This window comes from Trichosurus vulpecula, chromosome 8 (assembly GCF_011100635.1).
Source record: "Trichosurus vulpecula isolate mTriVul1 chromosome 8, mTriVul1.pri, whole genome shotgun sequence".
Taxonomy (NCBI): Eukaryota; Metazoa; Chordata; class Mammalia; order Diprotodontia; family Phalangeridae; genus Trichosurus; species Trichosurus vulpecula.
In genome coordinates, this window is record NC_050580.1 from 78,660,674 (window position 1) to 78,687,408 (window position 26,735).

General features: G+C 41.2%; 1 protein-coding gene across 2 annotated transcripts in view; it reads left to right on the plus strand.

Annotated features, from left to right (window-relative positions):
* PIK3AP1 (phosphoinositide-3-kinase adaptor protein 1) overlaps positions 1 to 26,735 on the plus strand; it is a 143,988-nt gene that overhangs the window by 57,471 nt on the left and 59,782 nt on the right. The window contains exons 1-6 of one of the 2 annotated variants that reach the window (XM_036735082.1): positions 5,450 to 5,505; positions 18,414 to 18,565; positions 19,723 to 19,867; positions 22,404 to 22,546; positions 22,635 to 22,767; positions 26,294 to 26,490. In XM_036735082.1, the coding sequence (XP_036590977.1) occupies positions 5,460 to 5,505; positions 18,414 to 18,565; positions 19,723 to 19,867; positions 22,404 to 22,546; positions 22,635 to 22,767; positions 26,294 to 26,490 (816 nt within the window). In that variant the 5' untranslated portion in view covers positions 5,450 to 5,459. Of the gene's footprint in view, positions 1 to 5,449; positions 5,506 to 18,413; positions 18,566 to 19,722; positions 19,868 to 22,403; positions 22,547 to 22,634; positions 22,768 to 26,293; positions 26,491 to 26,735 lie in introns of those variants that run through there. The other variant, XM_036735081.1, reaches the window with a different exon arrangement.

Sequence of the window (26,735 nt, forward strand, 5' to 3'; positions counted from 1 at the left end):
TTGCACTTGGTGCATAGGTGCGTGCAGGTGCACGCATGTGCGCACGTACACACACACACACACACACACACAGCCAAAAACAAAACCAAACCCAACAATTAACCAATAAAACATAGATAGTAAGACATTAATAGTAGAAGACTTTAATGTTCCTCTTTAAGACCTTGATGAATCTAACAGAAATATAAAGGAAATTACAGACCACAGAATATTGAAAAACTGGGTTTTGATAGCCTTCTGAGGCTTGAAAAGGAAAGATATTTTAAACACATCCTTTATAGACCTTAATAAAATAATAATAATCAATAAAGGAAATCTAAATAAAAGATATAGACTTAAAAGAAGTCTTTAAACATCCTAAATAATGAATATGTCCAATGGACCTAGAATCAGAGGACCTGGATTCAAATCTTAGTTCTGCTATTTATGATCTGTGTAACATTGGGCAAATAATTTGACCTCTGAATGCTTCAGTTTCCTTATCTCTAAAATGAAAGAATTGAGCTAGAAGACTTCTAAGGTGCCTTCCAGTTTTTATTCTATGATTCTATTATTTCTAAAGTCCTTTCAAGATTTAAAAAACAAACAAACCACAATCGACTTTGATCTTATGGTAAGTGTACATTTTGAATTGCTTCAAGCTGGATTGGCTCAAAGAGAGAATAACATACACACACAATTAGGTATAGAAATCTATCTTACCCTACAGGAAAGTAGGAGGGGAAAGAAATAAGAGAAAGGAGGGTAATAGAAGGGAGGACAGATTGGGGGAAGGGGTAGTCAGAAGCAAAACACTTTTGAGGAGGGAAAGAATCAAAGAAGAGAGAGAATAGAATAAATGGGGGTGGGGGAATAGGATGGAGGGAAATACAGTTAGCAGTGGTAACTGTGAAAACAATTTTGTAGCAAGTTTGTCTGATAAAGGCCTCATTTCTCAAACATATAGAGAACTGAGTAAAATTTATAAAAATAAGATCCATTCCCAAATTGATAAATGATCAAATGATATAAACAGTTTTCAGATGAAGTAATCAAAACTGTTTATAGCCATATGAAAAAAATTCTAGCTGACTATTGATTGGAGAAATGCAAGTGAAAACAGTTCTGAGGTACTACCTGATACGTATTAGATTATCAAATAGGATAGAAAAGGAAAATGACAAATGTTGGAGGGGATGTGGGAAAAATGAGACATTAGTGCACTGTTGGTGGGGTTGTGAACTGATACAACCATTCTGTAGAACAGTTTGGAACTATGCCCAAAGGGCTATAAAACCATCCGTACCCTTTGACCTAGCAATACCACTACTAGGTCTGTATCCAAAAAGAGACAAAAAACTAAAAGGAAAAGGACCTATATGTACAAAAATATTTATAGCAGCTCCTTTCTGGGGGTAAAGAACTAGAAATTGAGGGGATGCCCATCAATTGGGGAATGGCTGAACAAGTTATGGTATGTGATTATGATGGAATGCTATTGTACTACAAGAAATGATGAGCAGGATGCTCTCAGAAAAACCTGGAAAGACTTGCAGAGGCTGATGCAAAGTCAAATGCACTATGTACAAAGGAACAACAATATTGTAAGATGATCAGCTGTGAATGACTTAGCTATTCTCAGCAATACAATGACCCAAGACAATTATGAAGGACTTATGATGAAAAATGCTATTCACCCCCAGAGAAAGAACTGATGGTTTCTGAAAACAGATTGAAGCATCCTTTTTTTAAACTTTCTTTATTTTTCTTGAGGTTTTTTATGTCTGTGTTTTCCTTCACAACATGACTTTTATGGATGTGTTTTGCATGACTACACATGTATAACCTGTATTGAATTGCTTGCCTTCTTAGTGGAAGTGGGGGGTGGGGAAGGAGGAAAGGAGAGAATTTGGAACTCAAAGTTTTAAAAACAAATGTTATGGGGCAGCTAGGTGGTACTGTGAGTAGAGCACCAGCCCTGGAGTCAGGAGGACCTGAGTTCAAATCCCACCTCAGGCACTTGACACATGTACAAGCTGTGTGACCTTGGGCAAGTCACTTAACCCCAATTGCCCTGCCAGAAAACCAAAGAAAAAAAAAACCACCAAATGTTAAAATTGCTTTTACATGTAACTGGTGAAAAGTAAAATACTAACTAATTTTTTTTTTAAAAGGAAGGATTCAAGCTTATATAACTTTCTGCCTTGGGCGTAGTTCAACAAGTTTCTATGGAACATCCTCCATTCTTTTTGTTTGTTTGTTTAATTAATCATTGCATTTAACATGGTACAATACAAGTTCCTGTGTACCTAAACAACCATATAGTCATAGTAATTTTTGAATTTGGGAAAATCACACTATTTAACCCCTTCTGTAGGGGAAAGGGACTTCACTTATCAGAGTCCAAATTTATTTATCAGGTCATCATCATTAGTTACTATACTTTGAGTTCCAGAACGCCAGAATTAGAGACACATTTCTGTGGTCACTTGTTACTGTAATTGCTATTTCCTGGCGGGTAGATGAGCAATATTGTACTCCATCATAGGCAGGTCCCTTAGGTTCTGTTTCCTAATCTGTAAAATGAGGATGTTATGCTAGGTAATCCCTGGGGTCTCTTTTAGACCTAAAAGTTGGTGATCTAGAAGCAGAGATCCTAGAATTGGAACTGGAAGGAACTTCAGGGTCATCTAATTCAAGCCCTTTAGTTTACATATGAGGAAACCAAGCTCCAAAAAAAGCTAAGCGAGTGGCCCAGTGCCACATACTGTAGGTAGTAAGTGGCAGAGGCAGGATTTGAATTCTGGTCCTCTGACTTTATATACCATTTTCTAAGCTTTTCCCACAGCATTGTCCTGTCCGCATGAGTGGGAAAGCTTTCTTTCAGGTCCATCATGTACAGGCTGAACAAACAGAGCTTCAGAAAATTCCTTTAATTCCAAGTGGTTTCAGACCATCACTGAGCCCAACATCCATTCCTACAGCAAATCCCCAGGTAAAGGACATCTCTCCTGCCTTCTTTCTGTATATAGAAGTTCCATATTGGGCTTGGAGCTATTTTACCAACATGTCAAGCTCTGCCTCAGTGTCTGTTTGCCAGGCAGCCTGCAGGAAATACCCTTCTGGCCAGACTGTGAAACTCCATCTGCTAGTTTCTCACAAATGAGTGAGAATGGCAAAGTAGAACCTTTCTAGAAATAGAAAGTGAAGCTAACCAACCCCGCTTCACATCACAAATGTGCCCAAAGGCAGAAATGAATCAATTGGCCTAAATGGGGGAAATGTAACAATTCAAACAATTCCTTGAGTTCTATAATTGATAGATAGAAACAAAAGGAAGGTTTTGAAATGATGGGCTTGTTTTTATTTGGACAATTCTCTTTTAAGATGTCTGGTCAAAAAATACTTACTTGACTAACCCAAAATTCCCACTTCTTCTCAAACAAGTAAATTGACACATTGGTCATCTTTAGATTTGGATGCATCCCATCCACTGGAAAGCCAGAAACTCCCATTTTAAGAGACGTGTTATGAATTGCCAGTTAGGTGGCTGCATTTTGCTATTTGTACCCTATTTACATAAAAAGAGGAAACACATTTATAAGTGTCGGAAAGAGATGAAGAAAGAGGAAGCCGTTTATAGGAGCTGTGGTATCTCCTGCTTGGCTAGCAACACTGGGGTTTCCTGAAAGATGAAATAGGGGTCTACTGGGCCCCTTTCTCCCCAGTACACTGCTTTGAAAGCTTATTTCCCATGAATTGTAAGAACTGGTTCTGGTGTCTATAAGTACTGATTAAAGGGTATGGGTTCTAGCAAAAAGAGTCCAACTCAGTCCAATTAAGTTCAGAATTCAACAATCAGGAGTATCAGAAAAAGGTTCCTGTAGGACATAGCACCTGTGTTGAGCTTGGAAGGAAGCTAAGGATGAATGGGTTTACCTTTCCTATTTCTCTGGGGAGAAAGGAGGAGAGATGCTAAAAAGAAAGAAAAGGATCATAGATTTAGAGCTAGAGAAGACCTTAGGAATCATATAGTCCAGGCCCCACATTGTATGGATGGGGAAAGTTAGGCCAATAAAATGAAGCTGATTGGCCAGCCAATGAACCATATATGTGTTGGCCAGTACAAGCCCATAAATGTTGGGTAAAGGATGGAGCTGAAGTTGTTCTGTTAGAGTAGTAGAGGGAGGAGGAAAATCGTTCAAAACATGTGGGGCAGCCTGTGTGGGCAGCCAGCATAGGTGTTCATGCTATGAACAGGAAACATCAAATAAGCTAGTTTATCTGAGACAAGGCGTGTGAGGGGGCAGGGGAGTAATGTAAAGTTGTCCTACAAAGGCTCATTAGAGTCACATGACAGAAAATTTCATCCTAGGAAAGAATAAGTCCCTGGAATTTATTGAGCAGGAGAGTGATATAGTCAGATCTATACGTTAGGAATTTGAATTTGACATCTGTTTAGAGGAGGGTTGTCCAACCTTAGGTTTTTATTGAAGCAGTAGACAATATATTTTGATTTGCCATTTTAACGAGAGCTCTGTGGTAGCTGGGCTTCCTTTACTAAAGCATTTATGTAAATTTCTATGCTTGTAGGCGAGGCCACATAAATTGCACTGTGGGCTGCATTTTGGACAGCACTGATTTAGGGGATGGATAAGAAAGGGGAAAGATTGGAGATGGGGACTGATTAGGAGGTTATAGCAATAGTCCAGGCGAGAGGTGATGAGAACTTGAACTGAGGTGGTGGCCATGTGAATGGAAAGAAAGGCAGGAATGGGAGAGATGCCATGGTGGTAGGATCAATAGAATTTGGCAAATGATTGGAAAGGGGGGTGTTGAAAGAAAATGAAGAGCCAAGGATGACATTGAAATTCCAAACCTGCATTACTGAAAGGATTTGAAGGGGTCTCAAGTTCATACCATGATGAGGAATGAACAGAGACAGTCTACAATGAAGGGAAGCTGTCAAAATTCAGCGTCTGAAAGAAGGCTTCTGTCTCTTGGCTAGGAGAGCTCAGGAGCCCCCTCCCCCAACCTTGGCTTAACTTGTGAATGAACGGAAGGTGGAGCAGAGGAGGAGAAATAGTCCTTCTTTCAGTAGTCAGGACAGAATTTCCGGGGGAGGGGATTCTATTTCTTTTGTCTCTGCAAAGTAGGTAAGTGAGGGGGATAGCAGAGTGAAAAAAAAAACCCAAGGTGTTACCTCCTGTTTCTAATTTTATTTTTAAATACTTGTCAAGTTCCTTTAGAGCCACCAAGTGAAACAACTAGCTCAGATCTTGGAGATCTCAGTAGACCTTTGTGGCAATTACCCCCAGCCTCCTTCTTTTTTATCCTGAACCTTGGTCCTCCTATGGTCTTTGTGGCTTCAGGTACCAGGGAAGGCAAGTCTTTCCTTATGTGGTCCTGCGAGAGCATTAGTTTGGTGACCCAAGAGTTTAAGGATAAACTGATGAGTAGGAGCACGACAGTGCAGCTTCATGTGCTACAGAAAGAGATTGCCTGGTACAGATTGGAATCTGAAAGGTGAGTGGGGTCTAAGGGAAGGAGGTTCATCAGGTCTGCTTATCTGAAAGACTACATTGAGTTGTCTTGAGAGGACTGAGATACAAGAGCACATCTGGGGTTTGAGTGGGAGAGAAACCATTTGTTCAAGGTAGTTGGCCTGTGAATCAGCACATGGGGAAACTTCAGTTCCAGTTAAGATTTTTAATTCCTTCCTTTTTTGGTCTTGTCTGTGGGCTCTTCCCCAGTATAGTGGTCATCATGTCGGCACCATGAAATGGTGGTATTATCCTCTCCCTTCTGACTCCAATGCCAGTAAACATCTGGCAGTTAAGATTTCCTGAGCTGCCACTGTACTTTTTTTCGTCATAAAGATGACTGGGTATTTCTGAGAGAGGAGGGGCAGCTGGCACGGGCAGTGTTGCCTTTCCCACACTGTGTGCTAGAGAAGAAAGGAAAGGATTGAAGAGAAAACTTGTAGCTTGAAAACTTCTTCTTCACCAGAGTAGGCAAGAGAGAGGGTAGGGAAGGAAGGTTTGTGGGTGATTTGAGATGAGATATGAGCAGTATACGTGCCCAGAAGCCAAAGAGTTATTGAAACTGAATTGTACCATCCGATACCCCAGACATTTGTAGCTACGATGAATACTCATAAAATTTGGTTCTACATGTTGTACACTATGTGACTGATCTTTTATCATCAGTATATTGAAAAAACAGCTCTGGTGGAATGGAAAGGGGGGATATGGGTTCGAATCCAATCTCTGACATTTTGGACCCTGGGCAAATTACTTAATATCTCTCATCCTCAGTCTCCTTATCTAAAAAATGGGTATTATAATAATAGCACCCACCTCACCAGGGTGTTCTGAGGACCAAATGAGGCAATGTTTGCAAAGTGCTTTCCAATCCTCCAAGTGCCAGAGACATGTCATTATTAGTGTTAGCATTTGTAAATGATGAATTTATGGTAATAACTTTTGTTATTAATGTTTGTTTTCTCAAATAGACTTTCTCTTTCTTTTTCTTCCTTTCTTTTGTTTTTCTTTCCTTCTTTCCTCTTTCTCTTCTCTTCCTTTCTTCCTTTTCTTTCTTTCTAATTTCTTTTCTTCTTTTTCCTCTTCCTCCTCTACCTCTTTCCCTTCCTCCTCTTCTTCCAAATCCCTTTTCCTCTGATATTAATGCTACCAAGGTAGGCTTATCCCTGTGGCCCTAGTAAAACTATAATATAAGGCAGACTATATTAAAGTGTTCAGCATGTTCAGAGGAGGAGGAGATAACTAAATTAGAGAATAAGCCACAAGGAGGAGAGATGTACAGTGGGACTTGGGGCAACAGCCCACTCTCTCCTTCCCCCCCCTCCCCCTGACACAGAACCTTTTCATTTGTCTTCTCTTTATGATGATTGATCAAAAACAGATTTCTGCCTAGCTATCCTCCTTTGCTACTTACTACCTATGATAATTACCTTGAGTACTTGTCACTTCCCTTCTCTGGGCCTCGGTTTCTTCATCTGTGAAAGGGGTTGGAATAGATAATCATTAAGGTTCCTATACCTAGCCCACATACAGAAGGAAGGAGAGATGGGTGAGGGTAGGGCGAGGGAGAAATGCGGCAGATGAGAAGTAAGCGGCTACAAACTAAATTTAAGGATGAGAGAGAAATTCCAAACTGCAAGGTGGGAAGGAGAACTCCTAGCTTATGCTAGAGACTGTTTTATCTCAAAGCAGTCCTTTTCCTTTTCTTTTCTTCCCCTGAAAGGAAAGTATCATATCTCCAGGCCTTAGAACCTTAGAACTGGAAGATGATCCCTACCTGATTCATGACATCTACTATGTGGCAAGTCATTTAACTTTTCATAGCCTCAGTTTCCACATCAATAAAATGGGGTTATTGATTTTTGCACTATGTACCTTACTGCCTTATAAACCTTAAAGCATTCTGTCTATGTGGACCATCCCTAACAAGTTGTCATTCAGGCCTTTTATTTGAAAACCTCTTGGGGCAATGTGGAACATTGAAAAGAGTGAATGGATGATAAAAGTCATGTGCTGATAGAGAGAATAAGCTCCTTGAGGGTTGTAACTGGTTTTTTTTTTTTTTTTGGCCTTATATCCCCAGAATTTCCCATAGCACCTGGAACATAGTAGGGCATAATACAGGGGTGGGGAACCTGCAGCCTCGAGGCCACATGTGGCTTTCTAGGTCCTCAAATGCAGCCCCTTGACTGAATCCAAACTTCACAGAACAAATAAATCCTCTTAATAAAAGGATTTGTTCTATAAAACTTGGACCCAAGAACCTAGAAGGCCTCAAGGCCACAGGTTGCCCACCCCTGGCTTAATTCTTGATTGCCCAAGGGCAATCAAGGGAGATTGTGACAGGTATAGTAAGTCAGGAAAGCAGTAGAAAGGAGAGTCGGTGTAAGGCACCAGCAAATTAGTGTCCTGGAAGGTAAATTTGATCCTGAGCTGAGGGCCCGACAGTCAGATTCAAATATATATTTAAATATACTTATGTATCTATACACTGTGATTGGTTGCTGTCCTTTGTACTCAGAGAGAACCAATATCGTATCACTATGTCAGAGCAAAGGTATAGTGTGTCCAACTGTGACTGATCAGACCAGTATGAGCTCAGAATGCTCTACCATAGGTTGGACGCAAGTAGTCCACCTGAAGATTTGGGGTGGATTCTCTAAATTTGCACATCCTGCATTTCCTTTGAGCTGTTCCAATTCTGCTTTGCTCATAGAGCACAGGACATTCTCTGATGAGGGCATGGTATGCTGGGCAGTCCTGTGCCAGAGTCTCCCATGTCATGCAATCAATTCTAAAGTTCTTCAGAGAGACCTTGAGAGCATCCTTGTATCCCTTCTTCTAACCACCATGCAAGCACTTACTTTGTGTGAGTTCTCCTTACAATAGTCTTTTAGGCGAATGTACGTTTGGCATTTGAACAATGTGGCCAGACATTGGAGTTGTGCTTCATGAAGTAGATTTTGAATGCTTGGCAATTTAGCTTGAGAAAGGACCTTAGTGTCTGATACCTTATGCTGCCAAGTGATCTTCAGAATTTTCCTAAGACAGTTCAAATGGAAGTGATTCAGTTTTCTGGCATAGCGCTGGTAGACTGTCCAGATTTCACAGACATACAACAATAAGGTCAGCATAAAAGTTCTGTAGATATTCAGTTTGGTTGGCAGCCTAATCAATACCTCTTCTCCCTCACACTTTCCTTTGGAGTCTCCCAAACACTAAGCTAGCTCTGGTAATATGTGTGTGCCAACCTCGTCATCTATGTGTACATCTCTGGAAAGCATATTGCCAAGGTAAGCGAACTTATGCGCAGCATTATTATCCACAGCATACTTCTCCATTAGCTGTAACCAATGGTTGCACATATGGATGGTGTGGTGCTAGCTGATGCAGAACCTGTGTTATCTTGGGGCCAAAATTAGCACAAGCAAAAGAGAATTGATCCATACTTTGCTGCATCTCAGCCTCAGTGACTACATTTAATGAAAATCAATAAACACAAACACATACACATATGCAAATATATATGTGTATGTGCATGCATATGTGCATTCATGTGCATGTATACATACCCACAAATTGTGTGTGCTCATGTGTGTATGTATGTGTGTGTGTTCTTGGACAATCCTGAGCTCTTAGTGTGAGGGCAGATTAAATGCCTCACACCTGGTTGAAAAGGGAAGTAAGAAGAGACCAAGTGAAAGGACCAGCAGAAGCCTCATTGACTGGGTTGGAGGGCTCATGTTAGGTAAGCCGTAAGAGATGAGGCTGGAAAGGACCAGATATTGAGGATTTTTACTGACACCCCAAGTAGTTTGGATTTTATATGTAGACAACTGGGAGCTACAATTGGTTTTTGAAAGAAGATGTAGCAGTGAAAACAATGTTTTTGGAATGTTAATCTGGCAGTTCTAAGCAAGGTAGAGAAGGCATTTAAGAGGGTGGGATAATAGTTTTTGCCCTCAAAGACTTTACAGTCTAGTAGGGAAGATAAGAAGGGAAGCTAGGTGGCACAGTGGATAGAGTGTCCACCCTAGAGTCATAAAGAACCTGAGTTCAAATCTGGCTTCAGACAGTTACTAGCTGTGTGACCCAGGGCAAGTCATTTAACCCTGTTTGCCTCAGTTTCCTCATCTATAAGATGAGCTGGAGAAGGAAATGGCAAAGCACTACACTATCTTTGCCAAGAAAACCCCAAATGGGGTCATGAAGAGTCAGATGCAACTGAAATGACTGAACAAAATGTAGATAAGATGTATATGTAAACCCAACATACAAGCATTTAAAAGCTTTGCCAACTGCTGGGATTATAAACAGAAACAAAGAGGAGGTCACTGCCTGTCCTGAAAGAGCTTACAATAGAATAGGAAGATAGTATATTCAAAGGAAATGTAAAGGTGGGAAGGGGTGAGGATAAGAAGGTACCCAAGTGGGCATGGTCCATAGAGTCAGCAGCTGAGCCCCGAGAGGATTGAAGCAGTGAACACAGGTGGCCTGGGCCCTTCCCTTAAAATGGAATTTCTGGCTAGAGCCAAACAACCAGAGGAATGGGAATTTAAGGGGAAATGATCTTCCAGGGAGAGAAACTTGATGGAGAAATAAGTCAGTTGAGCGAAGAGCAGAGGCCAGAGTGGACTAAAGGAGTGAACACAGCTGGCCTGGGCCCTTTCCTTAAAATGGAGGTACATCACTGCTGATAAAATCTCTTCTCATCAAAGAGAGGTTGGGAAAGTGCTGCATATTTATTACCTTGCAAATCATGAACTTCTTTATAGAATTTAGCTTTTGTGTGAGCACATTTCACCTGAAGCTGTTTTAAAACATCAAATCTTCCTTTTCCTCCTTTGGGTAAATTGTCATTCCATCTGGAGGTATAGGAGGGGCATTTTCCAGGGTTCCCTTAAAGTTGCCATGACTTGTGGATTTTACATCCCTTGATCTGTGAGTTCTTCTTGGTCAGTTTTAGCAGTTTCTGAGAAACCCAAGAGCCACTTCTGAATTACTATTACCTGCCATCTGGGTGACTTTATCCATCTTATACTATCTCCCGCTGCAGCCATGGTTCCATCAACCTTAGCCTCTTTCACACACATCCCTCCCTTCGTTGGCTTGTGAAACTCTGTGGAAACACTCTCGCTTTGCTGGTGTAGATCAGCCACTTGTCTATAACTTATAGTCGTAGAGTCAGGGATATTTTGGAGCCCGCTCCTCCTGTCAGAGCTGATTGTTATATTTTCACTGCGAGCAGGTACATCTTGGAAATCAGCAGGGCTTGGTTTATTATTTTGTTGATTGTCTAGATTTTTAAAGTGATGGAAAGAATGTTAATAATGGAGATTAAGCTTTTCCCAGAGAGCTGGTTGTTAAATTTTCACTGTAAGCATTTATACCTTGGAAATTGGCAAATACCACAAATCAGTGCTTTTTTTTAAAAACCGTTTTGTTGATTGTCACCACTCAAGAAAGTGATGGAAAGAATGTTAATAATGGAAATTAAATTTTCCCCAGAGATCCAGATGTTAAACATTTAACCCTCACCCTTACTTAAAACATTGCTTGTGATCCTGTGAGGTTAGATAAATGTCTATAATAGAGCCTGGGTTCTTTCAAATGCTAAGAACTTCTATCTGTTATACTACCCTACCTCTCCTGGCAGAGAAACCTAGAAAAATATAATACAGAAGAGAGAACCTTGATGACAGAGATGGTCGCTGTTTTCAAGGAACTTGCCTTACGCTTCTTCATAACTCCTGTTTTGTGCTATAGCTACTTTGTATATATTTATTAATTTTATACTATAGCTACTTTGTATATATTTATTAATTTCATACTATAGCTACTTTATATATGTATTAATTTCATACTATAGTTACTTTGTATGTATGTATTAATTTCATACTATAGCTACTTTGTATATATGTATTAATTTATACTATAGCTACTTTGCGTATATTTATCAATTTTATACTATAGCTACTTGTATATATGTATTAATTTCATACTATAGTTACTTTGTATGTATGTATTAATTTCATACTATAGCTACTTTGTATATATGTATTAATTTATGCTATAGCTACTTTCCATATATTTATTAATTTTATACTATAGCTACTTTGTATATATTTATTAATTTTATATTTATGCTACATGTATTTTATATGTCCTTGTTGCTTCTCCCGTTAGCATATAAGCTTGGGGTGGTTTTATTCAGTTACTTGTATCTCCAGCATCCCAGTAGAGTGCCTTGCATATAGAAGTTGCTTAATATATTTGCAGATTAATTGATTCATAGTGTAACAACTGGAACCAACAAAGGCATGAGCTGACTTATTAGGTAGGAAACTTCTGATCCTTGGAGAAGCTGGGTGATGCCAGAGTCGTATAGGGTGGGATAGAAGGGATATCTTTGTAGGGTGTGAGGGAGGATGGGACCTTCCCTAAGGTCCCTGTTAATGCTGAGATCCTATGATTGCCAATATCCTGGAAACAGTTTTGCCCTTCATGCTGGGGTCAGTACATTTGTTTCTTGCCATCCTTGAGGTATCCGTAGTTAATACTGTAATGCCAGTTTCCCCACTGGCTGCATCATGTCCTCTAATACATGCTCGTTTTCCAAATGGTGCAGAGGCTGTTTTGCTCTTTAACAGTTGGCCCCCATGATCCCAACCCCACCCATGCTTAACTGCTTTTCCTCACCAATGGAAGGGGAAGTGCTGGGGCACTAATGTGCGAAATTGAAGCATTCACGACCTCAAGATTGTTTGACCTCCTTGAGAGGTGGATTACATTTAGCCACTTTGGAGCTTTTACAATGAGCTTTTAAGGGGCTCTGTAGCAATTATGGCTTACCGCTGTTTGAATGCACTGACCTTCATCTTATTTCGTTTAAAAAAAAATCCATCGCAACTCCAGCCTGTGGCTTTTAAGTATCTAAATCCCTGAAAGGCAATGCTTATTTGGGAAAGCATTCAGAAAAGCCCTGTGCTCTGGTTCGCCTTAGGGAACTTTTTATTTGGAAAATTGAGGCATCTCTGGACCCATTAAATGGGTTAAATAAATAGGGCAGCTTCTGTGAGTTAGAGTCAATTTTGAGTCTGGTCCAAACAGTCCTGAAATTGAGTAGACCACTGGGTTTTTTTCTGCCAGGCCACTGGCTTCATTGGAAACTGGCAAAATGAGTGGAATTCATATCCTACAGCTCATCTTTCACCCAAAGTGAGAAGGTAAATATGTAAGTGCGCGGCTGTCTGCCATCAACAACTTTGTAGGGTTCAAAACCTTGCAAAAAATGATCTTTCCTTCTTCAGAGCATGCATAGAGCTGCATGCCTCTCAAGGACTCAACTTTTTCTGATTTCTTTTAACGTTATTTCTGTATGCCTCTATTCTGCTAATTCATTGGAGGCTCTGAGGGAAAGGGACTGAGTATGGTTTGTGTATATGTCTTCTTCAGCACCTGCTACTGTGCTCTGTACAGAAGAGGTGATCAGTGCATGTCTGTGGAATTAGAAGAAAACTTGACTTCTGTTTCTAGGTGGGTCAAGTTAACAAGCATTTAGGTACCTACTATGTGCCAGGCATTGTGCTATGCTGTGGGGATAGAGAGAAGGTAAAACAACAACAACTCCCTGCTCTCAAAGACCTCACAATCTAATGGAGGAAGCAACCTGCACACAACTATGTATAAGCACAGGAAGGGAAAGGGAATGAGCCCTTAGAGAGTGCCTACTGTGTGCCAGGCACTGCACTAAGTGCTTTACAAATAGCTCATTTTGATCCTCACAACAATCCTGAGAGGTTAGATGCTACTATTATCCCCACTCTATAGTTGAGGAAACCGAGACAGATGTTAAGAGACTTGTCCAGGATCACACAGGTAGTAAATGTCTGATGCCAGATCTGAACTTATGATTTTCCTGACCTCAGGCCCAGTGATCTATCCACTGTGCCACCTAGGTGCCTGTATATATGGGTGATCGACTGAAAGACAAACAAGTGAAAAGATAGATACGTAGGTAGGTATGTAGGTAGATATGTGTATGTATATGTATATATAGATATTTTTGTGTATACACATATTCACACATATACATATATAAAACAAATTGGAAATGATTTTAGAGGGACGACACCAGCATCAAGGGGGATCAGCAAAGCTTCTTACAGAAGGTGGGATTTCAGCTGTGATCTGAAGGAAATCAGGGAAGCCAGGAGATGGAGGTGAAGAAGAGGAGAATTCCAGTCATGGGTGGTAGCCAGTGAAAATTCAACAAGCCTGGGGATGGAGTGTTGTCTGCAAGGAGTGGCAAGGAGGCCAGTGTCATCAGACTGCTGGTTTAGTCCAGACAAGTCAGAAGTTCAGCTTTGTCTGGACTGGACCCTGAGACACTGTCTTTGGACTCACTGTCTAGAATCTGTTGCCTGCCTTTGTTCTTCCTAAGGGGGTTTCTTTGGTCCACTCACTTGAACTGTTTACTTCCTCTTGCTTCCATGGAACTCTTGGACTCTGGATTCTGCTGGGTGCTTCCAGCCATGACGCCGTATCTGCACTGATATGCCGTATCATCCCCAGTCGGCCTAACCCAACTTCCAGTCCCGGCTTCTGTACCTGTCCCATCACATTGTCACCTGAGATCCTAGGCTCACAAAGTGACTAATTATAAGATTGCCTGGATGTACATTTGAATTATTTTTTGGAAGCAATTTAATTCCCCCACTGCAAAGTATTTATTAAAGTACTTAAAACAACAACAACAAAAACAAAACAACTAAAGCTCAAACCCTTGTCCACAGATTTTCTCCTTCTGATTTATCATTCAGTACCCCTCTAGAAGAGTGTCTCCTTTGTATTATTTGACACTTTTAAACACCCCCCCCCCAAGTGGTATAAACAACTCTGCAAGACCATAAGTTAGGAGTGGCTGATCTGTATCAACAGAGGATGTTACCACCCTGGAAGTTCCCTATGCTGATGAAATCATAGCTCTAGACTCCTCCCTCACCATCTCCTAATATTCCCCTATGAATACCTTACACCAAGAGCTCAACCTTTTCTGTGCCATGGACCTCTTTAAAGCTCATAGACCCCTTCTCAGAATAATGTTTAAAATAAAATAAGATGTATAATATTATAAAGGAAACCAATTATACTGAAATATAGTTATCAAGATAGTTTTTAAAAAACAAGCTCATAGACACCAGGTGAAAAATCCCTGCCCTATGTAGTATAAGGCCAGTGCAGTCCTGGAGTCCTGAAGACCTGAGTTTAAATCTGGCCTCAGACACTTACCAGCTGTATGACTCTGGGCAAGTCATTTAACCCTGTTTGCCTCAATTTCCTCATCTGTAAAATGAGCTAGAGAAGGAAATGGCAAACCACTCCAGCATCTCTGCCAAGAAAACCCCAAATGGGATCCCAAAGAATCAGATATGACTGAACAACGATAACATACTGAACTCAACTGTTCGAAGATATCCCACTGTGACAAGTCACATGATAACACCATGCCCTGATCTAAATCTGTAGACACACTGCCTATGCTGACTCTATTATTCACTGCCATTTAATGTTTTGTCAATTTGAATTTTTTGACATTGACCAAAAAGCGTGTGTTAGCATTTACTTCCAATTAGCAAGCAGCTGTTCTCTAGGTGGAGATTCCAATGCCTCTCACCTCTCCCTTTCTCATCCATCCTGCACACTGCTAGCAGATTAATCTTTCTAAACAGTTGCTTTTATGTCACTTCCCTGTAGAAGACTGTAATAGCCTTCTACTGTCTTTCGTCAGCCCTTGGCTGCTCTCATCTTTCTTTTTCAATCTTAATTCCTTCCTCTTGCTAACACACACCCTCTATTCTAGTCAAGCCAGTCTTCCCAATACCCATTAAACACACTTGCCATTTTCTCTTCCCTCTCTACCTTTATTTATGTTCAGAGAATCTCAGAATTAGAAAGGATCTTGTATGACAGCTAGTCCAACCTGTACCTGAACAGGAAGTCAGTCTTTGTATAATACAGAGTGACCTTAGGAAGTGCACAGAGCCATAACTAGGGTGGGGTGCCTTTATCCCCCATTGCTTCAGGTACCTACATCTAGGAGGGGGCTGCGTGCTTCCTCTCTGCAATGGTCCTGAGCCCTCTGGGCCTGGGCCTGCCATCTTCTGTTATCTCCATGGGGCTGGGGTTCTGGTGGGTCCCAAGAGAGGGATCAGGATTAGCAACACACCTAGCTGGTGGAGTTTGGGGAAGGGGTGGGTCACATTCTTTCCTAGGTGAACTGAACTATGCCACTTCCCCATCCCACTTTATTGCAGAACAAGGAAAATCTTTTTCTGGTACAACTTGACCACTATATTCCAGGTTCTATCTTCTATGTAAGTGCCTTCCTTCTAAAGTTATATCCAATTTATCCTGTACATAACTTGTCTAGATATGTGTATATTAGATCTATATATGTTACATGTATGACATATGTGAATATGTTCCACATATATGTGCGTATGTTATATATTGTCTCCCTCATTGGACTATGGGCACCTTAAGATCAGGGACAGCTTGTTTGTTTTTGCCTTTCTTTGTGTCCCTGGGCATTTGGCATAGCGCCTGATACATAGTAGGTGTTTGTTGACTTGTTCACTTGCCACAACATATCCCTATACCTTCTTTAAGGCCTAGGTTGACTCAGTACTTTTTGACTTTTGAGTTAAATCCCCTCATATCCGTGAATCCTTTCCTAACTAGCTTTACCTCATATTGTTGTATGTCAGGTCAACTGACTCTTATATATCAGATCAATTCCAAACTCCTCTGTACCCCATAGTTAATCCCATCTCTTACAGTCACCCCATCTGTATGCTCTAGCATTTGCAAACTATGTCAGACAACCTGGCACTTAATTATATAGCGTGGGTGTATACATACACATACACACGTACACATATGTCTATATATACATACATGTAGTATATATATAGATCTGTCTATATACTATGTATACTCCATCATATAGCATATATATACACACATAATATATATAGATCTATCTACTATATGTACTCAATTATATAGTGTATACATACACATACACACATATATGTATATATGCACATATAGTATATAGAGATTTATCTATACTCAATTACATAGTGTATATATACACATAAACACATATACATGTACACATATAATATCTATCTATATACTATATATGCTTAATTAGTGTGTATATATACATGCACAAATATACATATATGTATATATACTTAAAAACACATATAGTATCTATCTATCTACTATGTAATTAAGTGCCAGGTTGTCTAACACAGTTTGCAAATGCTGGAGCATACAGATGGGGTGACTGTGCGTGATCCCAAATAAGAGATGGGATTAACTATGGGGTACAGAGGAGTTTGAAATTGATCTGATATATAAGAGACTGACTTGATTTGACGTACAACAGTATGAGGTAAATATATGCATGTGTGTGTATAAATTATAATTACATAGGAACAGCAGACAATTGGAGGAAAAAATGTAAGTATCCATGGAACACAGGGTATGAGGACAACGATGTAGTCAAAAGCCAGGCAAGCAATGGGGGCGGGGGGGGGGGGGCGGAAAGACTATCTGAGCATGAGAAACCAGAACAGGTCCGGAGAGCCAATGTCCCCAATAATAGTGACTTGGAGATTTGCAGGGGGTAGAGGGGCAGAGTAGTATATGTGACCCTATAGTTGGACAAACAGCAACCAAGAGAGGCCCGGGGCCTGAATGAATAGGATCAAGGTGAATAGAAAGAGGATGTAAGTCCCAGAAGGGGGAACAAGTCTGGAGGCTGAAAGTCTCTGCAGTCACTGGGAGATCTCTCTGCGGGAGTTGCAAGGGCAGAGTGGAATATAGAACCATATAGGTCAATAGCAACCAGGAGAAACATGGGAACTGAAGGAATAGAGCAAGATGAAGAGAATCATGGCTTACCTCTAGGAGCCAAGAGACCAGCACTGATCCTGAGACCTTTTATGGTTCCAGCCTTAGCAAAGTTTGTTTGCCTATCCCAAGTGGGTTTAATCCGGAAGCCAGCAGTGGTGACTTAAGAAAACAGTTAGCATCATACATTTATTTCTCTGGCTGAAGCATCTCCCCAGCGTACATCCTTGTAAAATCCTTTGTTTTCTGGTGTGGTTCCTATAAGCTCCTATTGATTCATTGATTGTCTTTGACTCTCCAGCCAAGGTAGCTAGGTTGTACAGTAGAGAGAGCACTAGAGTCAGGATGACCCAAGTTCAAATCTGACCTCAGACATTTACTAGCAGTGTGACCTGGGGCCAGTCCCTTAGCCTTTGGTTTTCTCAACTATAAAACCATGGGGTTGTTGTGAGATTTGAATGAGATAATATTTGTAAAAGTGCTTAGCACAGTGCCTGCCACATATTAGGCACTTAATAAATGCATGTTTGCTTCCTTCCTGTACCTAGCGTAATGCCTCATACATAGCAGGTGCTCAATAAATGCTTGTTGGTTGCTTGATCATTGTAGGAGCCAGCTGTTAGAAAAGGGGCAGAGAAGAAGCAATTGAGAAGCACATTGGTGGACCCTTGGTAGGCTCAGTCTGTATCTTGTGCACACTAATTGCCTTTCCTGTAAGATTGCGTAGCTTTTTTAGTATGTCCCACTCTTCCCCTACTGCCCCCCCCCCCCCCCCCCATTCTTTTTCCAGATTTGCATACTTTATCTTTTATTTGTTTAATATTTTGAGTGGTTTCCCATTTGGTGGTGTGTGGGACTTTCATGGGGAAGAAGGGGGGAGGGGGGAAATGACCAAACGGGAACATGAGCTCTGTTTCTCCTTCCTCTTACTCCTTTCATGAGCTACTCTCCTTTTGCCCACAGATTCTGGCTGTGACTCCATCACGGACACCGAGGCCGAAGACGAGAAGACTCTCCTCTACTCCAGGCATATTCCTTCTACTCAGAAGAACTGGCCCCTGGAGACCACACCGGGGAACCTGATGGTGGTGCAGCCGGACCGAATTCGTTGCGGGGTAGGCGCCTTATTACACTCTGCTGAAAGTCTCAGGAAACCACATTTTCTTCCTTAGCTAACCCTTCCTAGAGTTTTCATTCCATGTGACTTTGAGAAAGGTGGTGGTAGAATGCTCTTTCCTCTCCTTTCTACCTCCTGGCTTCCTTTAAGACTCAGCTCAAATCCCACTTTCTGCCAGAGGTATTTTTTGGTCTCCCTTCTATCTCTTCCACTATTAGAGTTTTTCTTCTGAGACTACGCTACATCTACTCTGTTGATAGATAGATAGATAGAAACAGAAAGATGGATAGATGAATGGATGGTTGGATGGACGGATAGATGGATGGATGGACAAATGGACAGATGGATAGATGAATGGTTGGATGGACAGATGGACAAATGGACAGACGGACAGATGGATGGATGACAGGTGGATGGATGGAGGGAAGTATAGATAAGATAGAATGTACATATTTGTTTATGTCTTGTTTCCTCCATTAGAATGTAAGTTTCTTGAGGGCAGGGACCATGTTTTTGTTTGCCTTTATGTTCCCAGTGCCTAGTATATAATGTGTACTAGATGATTGTTATTGATTAAATGATATTATATGGCTTTGCCAAGGGCAAGGTTGCAGTCCTGATCCCCATCTAGCAGCCACTTTTACCAGGAACAGAACACTTTATCAGCAGTAAAAATCCACGTTTGCCATACCTTCCTCATGGCTCTGGGACAAAAGGAACTTTATGGGAAAAGGTATATAATAAGCTAAACAGTAATTGTGACTAGATCTGTCAAACTTGCCTTACTTGGGCAGCAAGATGTTCACAGTCTGAGAGGGCTGCTTACCTAGCAGTAAGAAATCAATGAGATTTTGGTATTTTAATGGAAAGTCCTAGAAAGCAAGGTATTCTCCCTGAGGGCTCTATAGGGTAGAGGTGTTGCAAGAGGTACTGTTGTTTCCTGGTATCACAGAAGAGGAAAATGAATTCCCAAGTGAGAATCAGCTTCCCCACAGTGAGTAACAGTGATCAGGACTAGAATCTAGGAGAGCTGCCTGATGTAGGGCCAACTCCAGGTGGAGGCACCAGCACCGAGTTACCAAGCACCCCCTGAACAGCTTTCTAATTGAAAAAATGGGCAAGGAAACACAGTACATTCATTTGTCTTCCCCTTAGGCACACACAACAGTTTATGTTATTGTGAAATGCAAGCTGGATAGCCAAGTGAAGACGGAAGCTGAATTCTCTCCTGAGAATTCCCCTTCAGTACGTGTGGCTGCCAAGCTGGAGAATGAATACACAGTTTCTATCAAGGCCCCTGGTAAGTGGATCTTCTTTAATACTGCCAACTCAAATTAATGTTCAGGAAGAAGGATTCCACTCACTTTCTTCTCCCTTCCTTAATTCAGCAGCTCAAGAACTCTGTAGCCAATGTTTTAGATGGTTGAGTATTGTTATTGATAATAAGAGCTAAACACACTGTAAACATCATTTAGCAGTTTACAGTTCAAGACAATCCATGTCCAATCTTTGCTTTTACACAGGCTGTCCCTCATGTCTGGAATGCACTCACTCCCTCTTCTGCCTCTTGAAATTCCTGGTGTTCACCCAAGGGTCAGCTCCTATACAACCAGTCCCCCTCCTTCTAACATTCTGTATTCATTTTGCATCTATATTTAGAATCTATCTTATATAGAATATCCCAAAAGTCTTAATGCAGTCACACTAAGTGCAAATGAGACAGTGAAGACTTTTAATTGCCAAACAGATGAGTTTGTATTTTATTTTAGAGGAAATAGAGAACCCTGGGACCTTCTGGAGTAAGAGAATAGCCAGGGCCGTTTTTATTTGTTTATTTTATTTTTTCAGGCTTTTTTTTTTTTAAGGAATATCACTTTGGCCCCAAGTGCAGTTGCATTAAGACCATTGGGGCATCATGTATGTGTACATTAGTCCTCCCCCCTCCCCCCAATAGGATATAATCTCCTTGAAATGTTTTGTTTTTATTGTTGTATTGCTGGCACCTGGCACAATTCCTAACATAGAGGTTGTATTTTATAAATATTTATTGAATTAATGGATGAACCAAGAAACAAATAAATAAACAAATGAAACAAAAGAGTTGATTAAGCCTCACAACATCCTAATGAGGTAATAATAATGATGACGTATTTCTAGATCCTTCTAAGGTTTATAGAATATTTTCTATATAAAATCCTATAAGGAAGCTAGTACCCATAGTATCATCCTGATCTTATAGATAAGCAAATGGAGGCCCAGTGAATTGACATGATTTGTCCATGGAGATATTGCGGGTGAGCATTAGCTGCAATTTAAACCTGGGTTTCCTGATGCCAGGGCCAGTACTTTTTCTGCTTCTTCTCAGGGCAGGTATTATTATCCCCATTTCACATGGGAGGAAACTGAGGCTTATCAAAGCTAAATGATCTGACCTAGAGAGTGACTGAAAAGAAGGAGTAGGTACCAAATCAGACTCCTGATCCTGGGTTTCTTCTTCTTGGTATCTTAAAGGAAAAGGAAGTTCAGGTCCCCAAAGAAATAGCTCCAGAAATTACCTTGTCTCTTTTGGGGGAAGGAAAAGCTTCATAGGTTTTAAAAATCCCCCTGTGATCTCATCTTGTAGTGTTAGAATCCCATCTAGTGGTGTGCTGATAAATATTTAACAACCGGCTCTCCAGGGAGAAAAGGGGGTGCACATGATGCCGTTCTAAGCTTAACCTGTATTATTCATATTTTTGCTATCACTTTCATAAGTCTAGACAATCAACAAAAGAATACATCAAGCCCTGATTTGTATCATTTTCTGGGAATTTAACAATCAGCTCTCTTGAGCTGGTGTGAGCTGGCTCCAGCACACTGCTGATCCTATCCTTTGGATTAACCCATCTGACATTGGTGATAATAGCAAGGAGAGTGAATTAGCAGATCCCATACAACCCCATTTAGGAGGAATATCATGAAGGGTCGTGTGGAATCCTGCTGGACTTGGAGTCAGGAGATACCTGAACTTGAAGCCTACCTCTGACACTAGCAGTGGGACCATAGGCAAGTCATGTAACTTCTCTGGGCCTCAGTTTCCTCATCTGTTAATCTTGGATAATAATAAAATAACTACCTATTAGAGTGGTTATAAGAATCAGAAAAGAGGGTTACATAAAGCACTTTATCAAAACAGCTTGGGGGTCTGGTGTCCTGGAGTCAGGTAGATCTGAGTTCAAATCTAGCCTCAGATACTTACTAGCTACCATCTGCCTCAGTTTCCTCATCTATAAACTGGGGATTATAATATCACCCACATCCCAGAGTTGTTACGAGGATCAAATGAGATAATATTTATAAGATACTTAGCACAGTGCCTGGTACATAGTAGGCACTTAATAAACACTTATTTCCTTCTTTGGCTCCAACTTTATAGTGCAATAGAAATGTCGGATATTATATTATTAAGGCAGAGAGGGGCCGTGGTCTGTTAGAAGAGGCAGTACTCACACGGATAAAACCTCATTCTCTAGAGCTTTTGTTTTCTTTTTCCAGCCAGCAACCTAGAAACACAACTTTCATTCCTAATGACCTTTCACTAGTAACTTAGCTCTGCGTCTCGCTGAGTTCCTGAGCCTTCAAGTCCAAGAACAAAGCTAGCAATGAGCTATCCAGGATGCGAGCAAAGCTTCTCCCTGTGTCTACTCCCTTCACCTCCCAAATTCTCCCTTCCAGACACAAGCTCGGCTCTAAAACCTCAACACTGAGCATACACGGACCTCTGAACTCGCAAACTCCAGCGGCCAGCTCTGACTTGGCTCACTCCCATTTTGTTGGTGTCTTTCTTTTTCGCTCAGACTTATCTTCAGGAGATGTTTCTCTGAAGGTCTATTCAGGCGACCTCGTGGTATGTGAAGCAGCTGTCCGCTATTATACTGACATGGAGGAAATTGGAACCTTGTTGGCCAATGCAGCCAATCCCGTGGAGTTCATGTGCCAGGTAAGGTTACTTAGAGAAAGTCAAGCTTTCAGGGCTAGAGGTAAGTCAGTGGGACCTCCAAGCTGATTGTTTTCACTTTTGTGTTCAGGCCTTTAAAATTGTGCCCTACAACATCGAGACCCTGGATAAGCTTCTAACTGAGTCTCTGAAGAAGAATATTCCTGCGAGCGGGCTACATCTGTTTGGGATCAACCAGCTGGAAGAAGAGGATATGATGACCAGTGAGTACACAGATGAGCCCCAGGGGACCAGGGTCATGCAAACTCTGGCTTGCTGATTAGAACTGGCGATACCGAATCAGTGGGCTCTTCTGTAAAATGGTACTAACCACAGCAGAGCTGTCATGATGGGTCAAATGAGACAATGATCGTAACATGCTTAGCCCAGTGCCTGGCACATCGGAAGCACTATATGCCTATTATTTATCATTATGATTACCTATTATTATCATTTTAGTCCTTTAACTTAGAATCATAGACTCATGAGAGGAAATGTGGCATAGTAGACAGAAAGCTGGAGCTGAAACCTCAAAGACCTGGGTTCACATTCTATCCCTGACTCACATTTAGCCATGTAACCCCAGGGGTGGGGAACCTGTGGCCTTGAAGCCACATATGTCCCTCTAGGGCCTTAAGTGTGGCCCTTTGACTGAATCCAGTTTGTTCTGTGAAGTTTGGATTCAGTCAAAGGGGGACACTTGAGGACCTAGAGGGCCACATGTGGCCTCGAGGCTGCGGGCTCCCCACCCCTGGGTTAACCTCTAGTGCTCTAGGCAACTCCTGAAGACTGTAAAATACAAAGAAGGTTCCAACCTGCATTGGTATTAGCAATTAAGAGTTCCCTATCCCAACGAAATCGCACAACAAAATTACACTTATAAAATCTTTTAAACTCATAGAATATATGGAAGAATACTTATAGATCTAATCCAACTACCTTATTTTATAATTGAGAAAACTGAGGTCTAGAGCTGGATAATGACAGTGATGAGCTTAGAGTTCAAGTCTCCTGATTGCTAGTTCAGTGTTCTTTCCTTAATAGAGTTCATGCAATGATGTGCTTGGTAACTATTTAACAACTGACTCCCTGGGGGAAAAATGTATGCAGGACACACTTTTGAATTTAATCTGCCTAATCCCCATCATATTCACAAGTCCAGATACTCCACAAAACAGTAAATCAAGCCCTAATGTGTAGCATTCGCTGATTTCCAGAATGTAAATGCTCACACTGAAAATTTAACAACCAGCTCTTGTGATCCAGTTTGAGATGGTTCCAACACACCCCTGGCTTCATGGTATAACATGTGCAATATGTGGGGGTGTTTTCAGGAACTTCACACCCATGATGGTCATAACCTATACTGTGAAGGATCCCAGATTTGGCCCTTTTCAGGAAAAAGACCATTTTCATAGTCAGAAATCATTATGTGTATATTATCTGTTTGTATTGGCAAATTAATTCATTCCCCACCTCTGACCTCTACTGGTCCTCAAGCTTCATTCCCATTTCTTCACTGAAGTACAAGTTGAACTTGGTTTATACAGCTTGGTTAAAACTATGATTCAGAGGGGCACCCTGACCTTCAGAAGCTAAATTGCATAAAGTCCTTCCCATAAGGAAAATACAAACAGTCGTAGGAGTCAGAGCTTGGAAGGACCTTAAATTTGTAGTCCATGACCCTCATGTTATAGATGAGGAAACAGGGCCAGGGAGGTGGCGTGATCTACCCTAGAATTACGTATGTGGTAAGTGATAGATCCAGGATTCAAAGTCAGTTCCTCTGCATCTAAATCTTGGGCTTTTCCCACCACCCCATACTGTCTATATCTTAATGGACATTGAATCATTTATTGCTATTGTGTTCATTTGGGGAGAAGGATATCCCTGTGTTTCAATAGGAGGGAATTAGGGTTTCAGGAGTTTAAATGAAATATCCAGCAATACCATTTAGCATGTGCAATATACAACTGGGTAGAAAAAGTAGGAGGCCTCCCTTCATCCTTCCCTTAACCCCAGGCTACCCATAACCCATGGTGTGGCCTGATGGGGAAAGCAGCACAGCTGCACACACAAATACATGCTCACACACGCACACACATATGACACTTGGATGAGGTGGGAATCAACAATTATAATATTTCTGTTGAAAAAGAGAACCAACTGGCCTTGCAATCTGCTTTGCTACTACGTACTAATGTCCTCTGGATCTTACTTCTACTCTGAAACTACTACTGTCAGACACACAGGCGCTTTAGTCTGACCTGCCAATGCATCACATGGACTGTCTGTCACTTTCAGCAACAACCTCTTCCCCTCTTCTGTTTCATCTCTAATCTTGGGGATGACACTGTCACCCATGGTGCATTGCAAAGAGAGTATTATCTCCACCCTTAAGCTATTTGAAAGGTCAAGAAAACAAGCCACAGGGATCTGGGAATGTCTGTGCTGTATGTGCATTGTAGTCATTCCAGTATTTATACACCAAGAAGCAACCAGAGATCTTAAGGGAGAATTCCAGACCTGCAGTCTGATGGAAGCAGAGATGCTTCATCCGGCAGAGATGCTACTGAACATGAATTTGATGGAACCAATTTTCTTCTCCACCCCACTCCCTAGAGTATAGAGGGGAGAGTATATCTCAAGGTTTTGGAGAGAAATATTTGCATATTCATTCTCAGTATACCTTTGAAGTAAGTATCCTTTTTAAAAAGCCACTTGATGTTAAGTAGTTGATGGAATTGGGGCCACTAAGAATGGGGAGGGAAAAAAAAAACTTGTGAAGGCTCCAATAGATGGTTGTAGAGGAAAAAAAATACTATTCAGCATACTCTGGAACTTTGAGCAGTTGATATAGCCTGTCTGGCCCTAACAGCATGGGGCCAGAATATAAATATTATGCTTCTAATTATCTACATTTTACAGAACAAGAGAGTTCTCTGCTTTTATGAGAAAATGACAAGTTACCCGCCCCCCCCCCAAAAAAAAACCTTATAGCAAATCAACTTTCAAAATAGATCATTAGGCTAAGACTGGGTATATTGCCAATGCCCTTCTGAAACTTCACGTTATACAATTTTAATTTATGTTTATTATGATAAACCCAAAGAAACACACTAAGGGAGGTTCAGATTGTAAACGCTGTGAAAGTATGCTTTGCAAAGTATGGTACAATGCAGCACTAGAGATTCTGGAGTGACTTCTGAATCATCAAGGACATTGAATTATATTCTGTAAAAAAAATAAAGTAGGAGGGTGACTTCTGGTATCTAACCACTATACATCATGGTTTTGAAGTACTCTGAAATCTCCACGTCATAACATAATATATTATTCCTAATGATTTCTATAACTGTATTATTTCTAGGAGCCAGTGTAGTATTATGGAAAGATTGCTGGACTCAGAATCATAAGATCTCAGTTCCTCCTCGGCAAAGTGAAGGGGTTGGACTGAATGATGACTAAGGTCCCTGCCCCCAGATCACTTTAGAATGCCCGTTCCTTTTAGGTTAACATTATTTACCCTGCCAGTCGAGGACATTGCTCCTTAGCAGTGACCCTGCATTCACTGCAAAGAGCCATCTCATCTTTGAACTTATGAACTCTGACCCCAGAGCATTAGCACACATCGACGGCATCCCTCCCGTGTTCCTCTGCTGGTACCATCCTCTCGCCTCCAACATTCAACAGGAGGGTCCAGCACCATTGTTATCATCTCTTAGGCTGTTTTCTTCAATGTTTCTTCAGCTCAGCGGGATGAGGAGCTGCCCACCTTGCTTCATTTTGCTGCAAAGTATGGACTGAAGAACCTCACGGCCTTGCTGCTCACCTGCCCTGGAGCTTTGCAAGCCTATAGTGTGGCCAACAAGCACGGTCACTACCCCAACACCATTGCTGAAAAGCATGGCTACAGAGACCTGCGGCAGTTCATTGACGAATATGTGGTAAGGTTGGGGCAAGGTGTGGGCTTGGGATTCAGAAGTACCAAGGAAAGAGTTGGCTCCTAAGCTTGCTCCCTTACAAGTGTGGGAAAGCAGTGTGGGATAATGGGTAGTGTGATGGTCCAGGAATCAGGAAGACCAAGATTCAAAAGCGGTTTATGATATTGACTCCCTGTGTGACCCTGAGCAAGTCACTTAACAAGAAGTTATCTTCTCTGAGCCTCAGCTATAAAATGGAGATAATATAC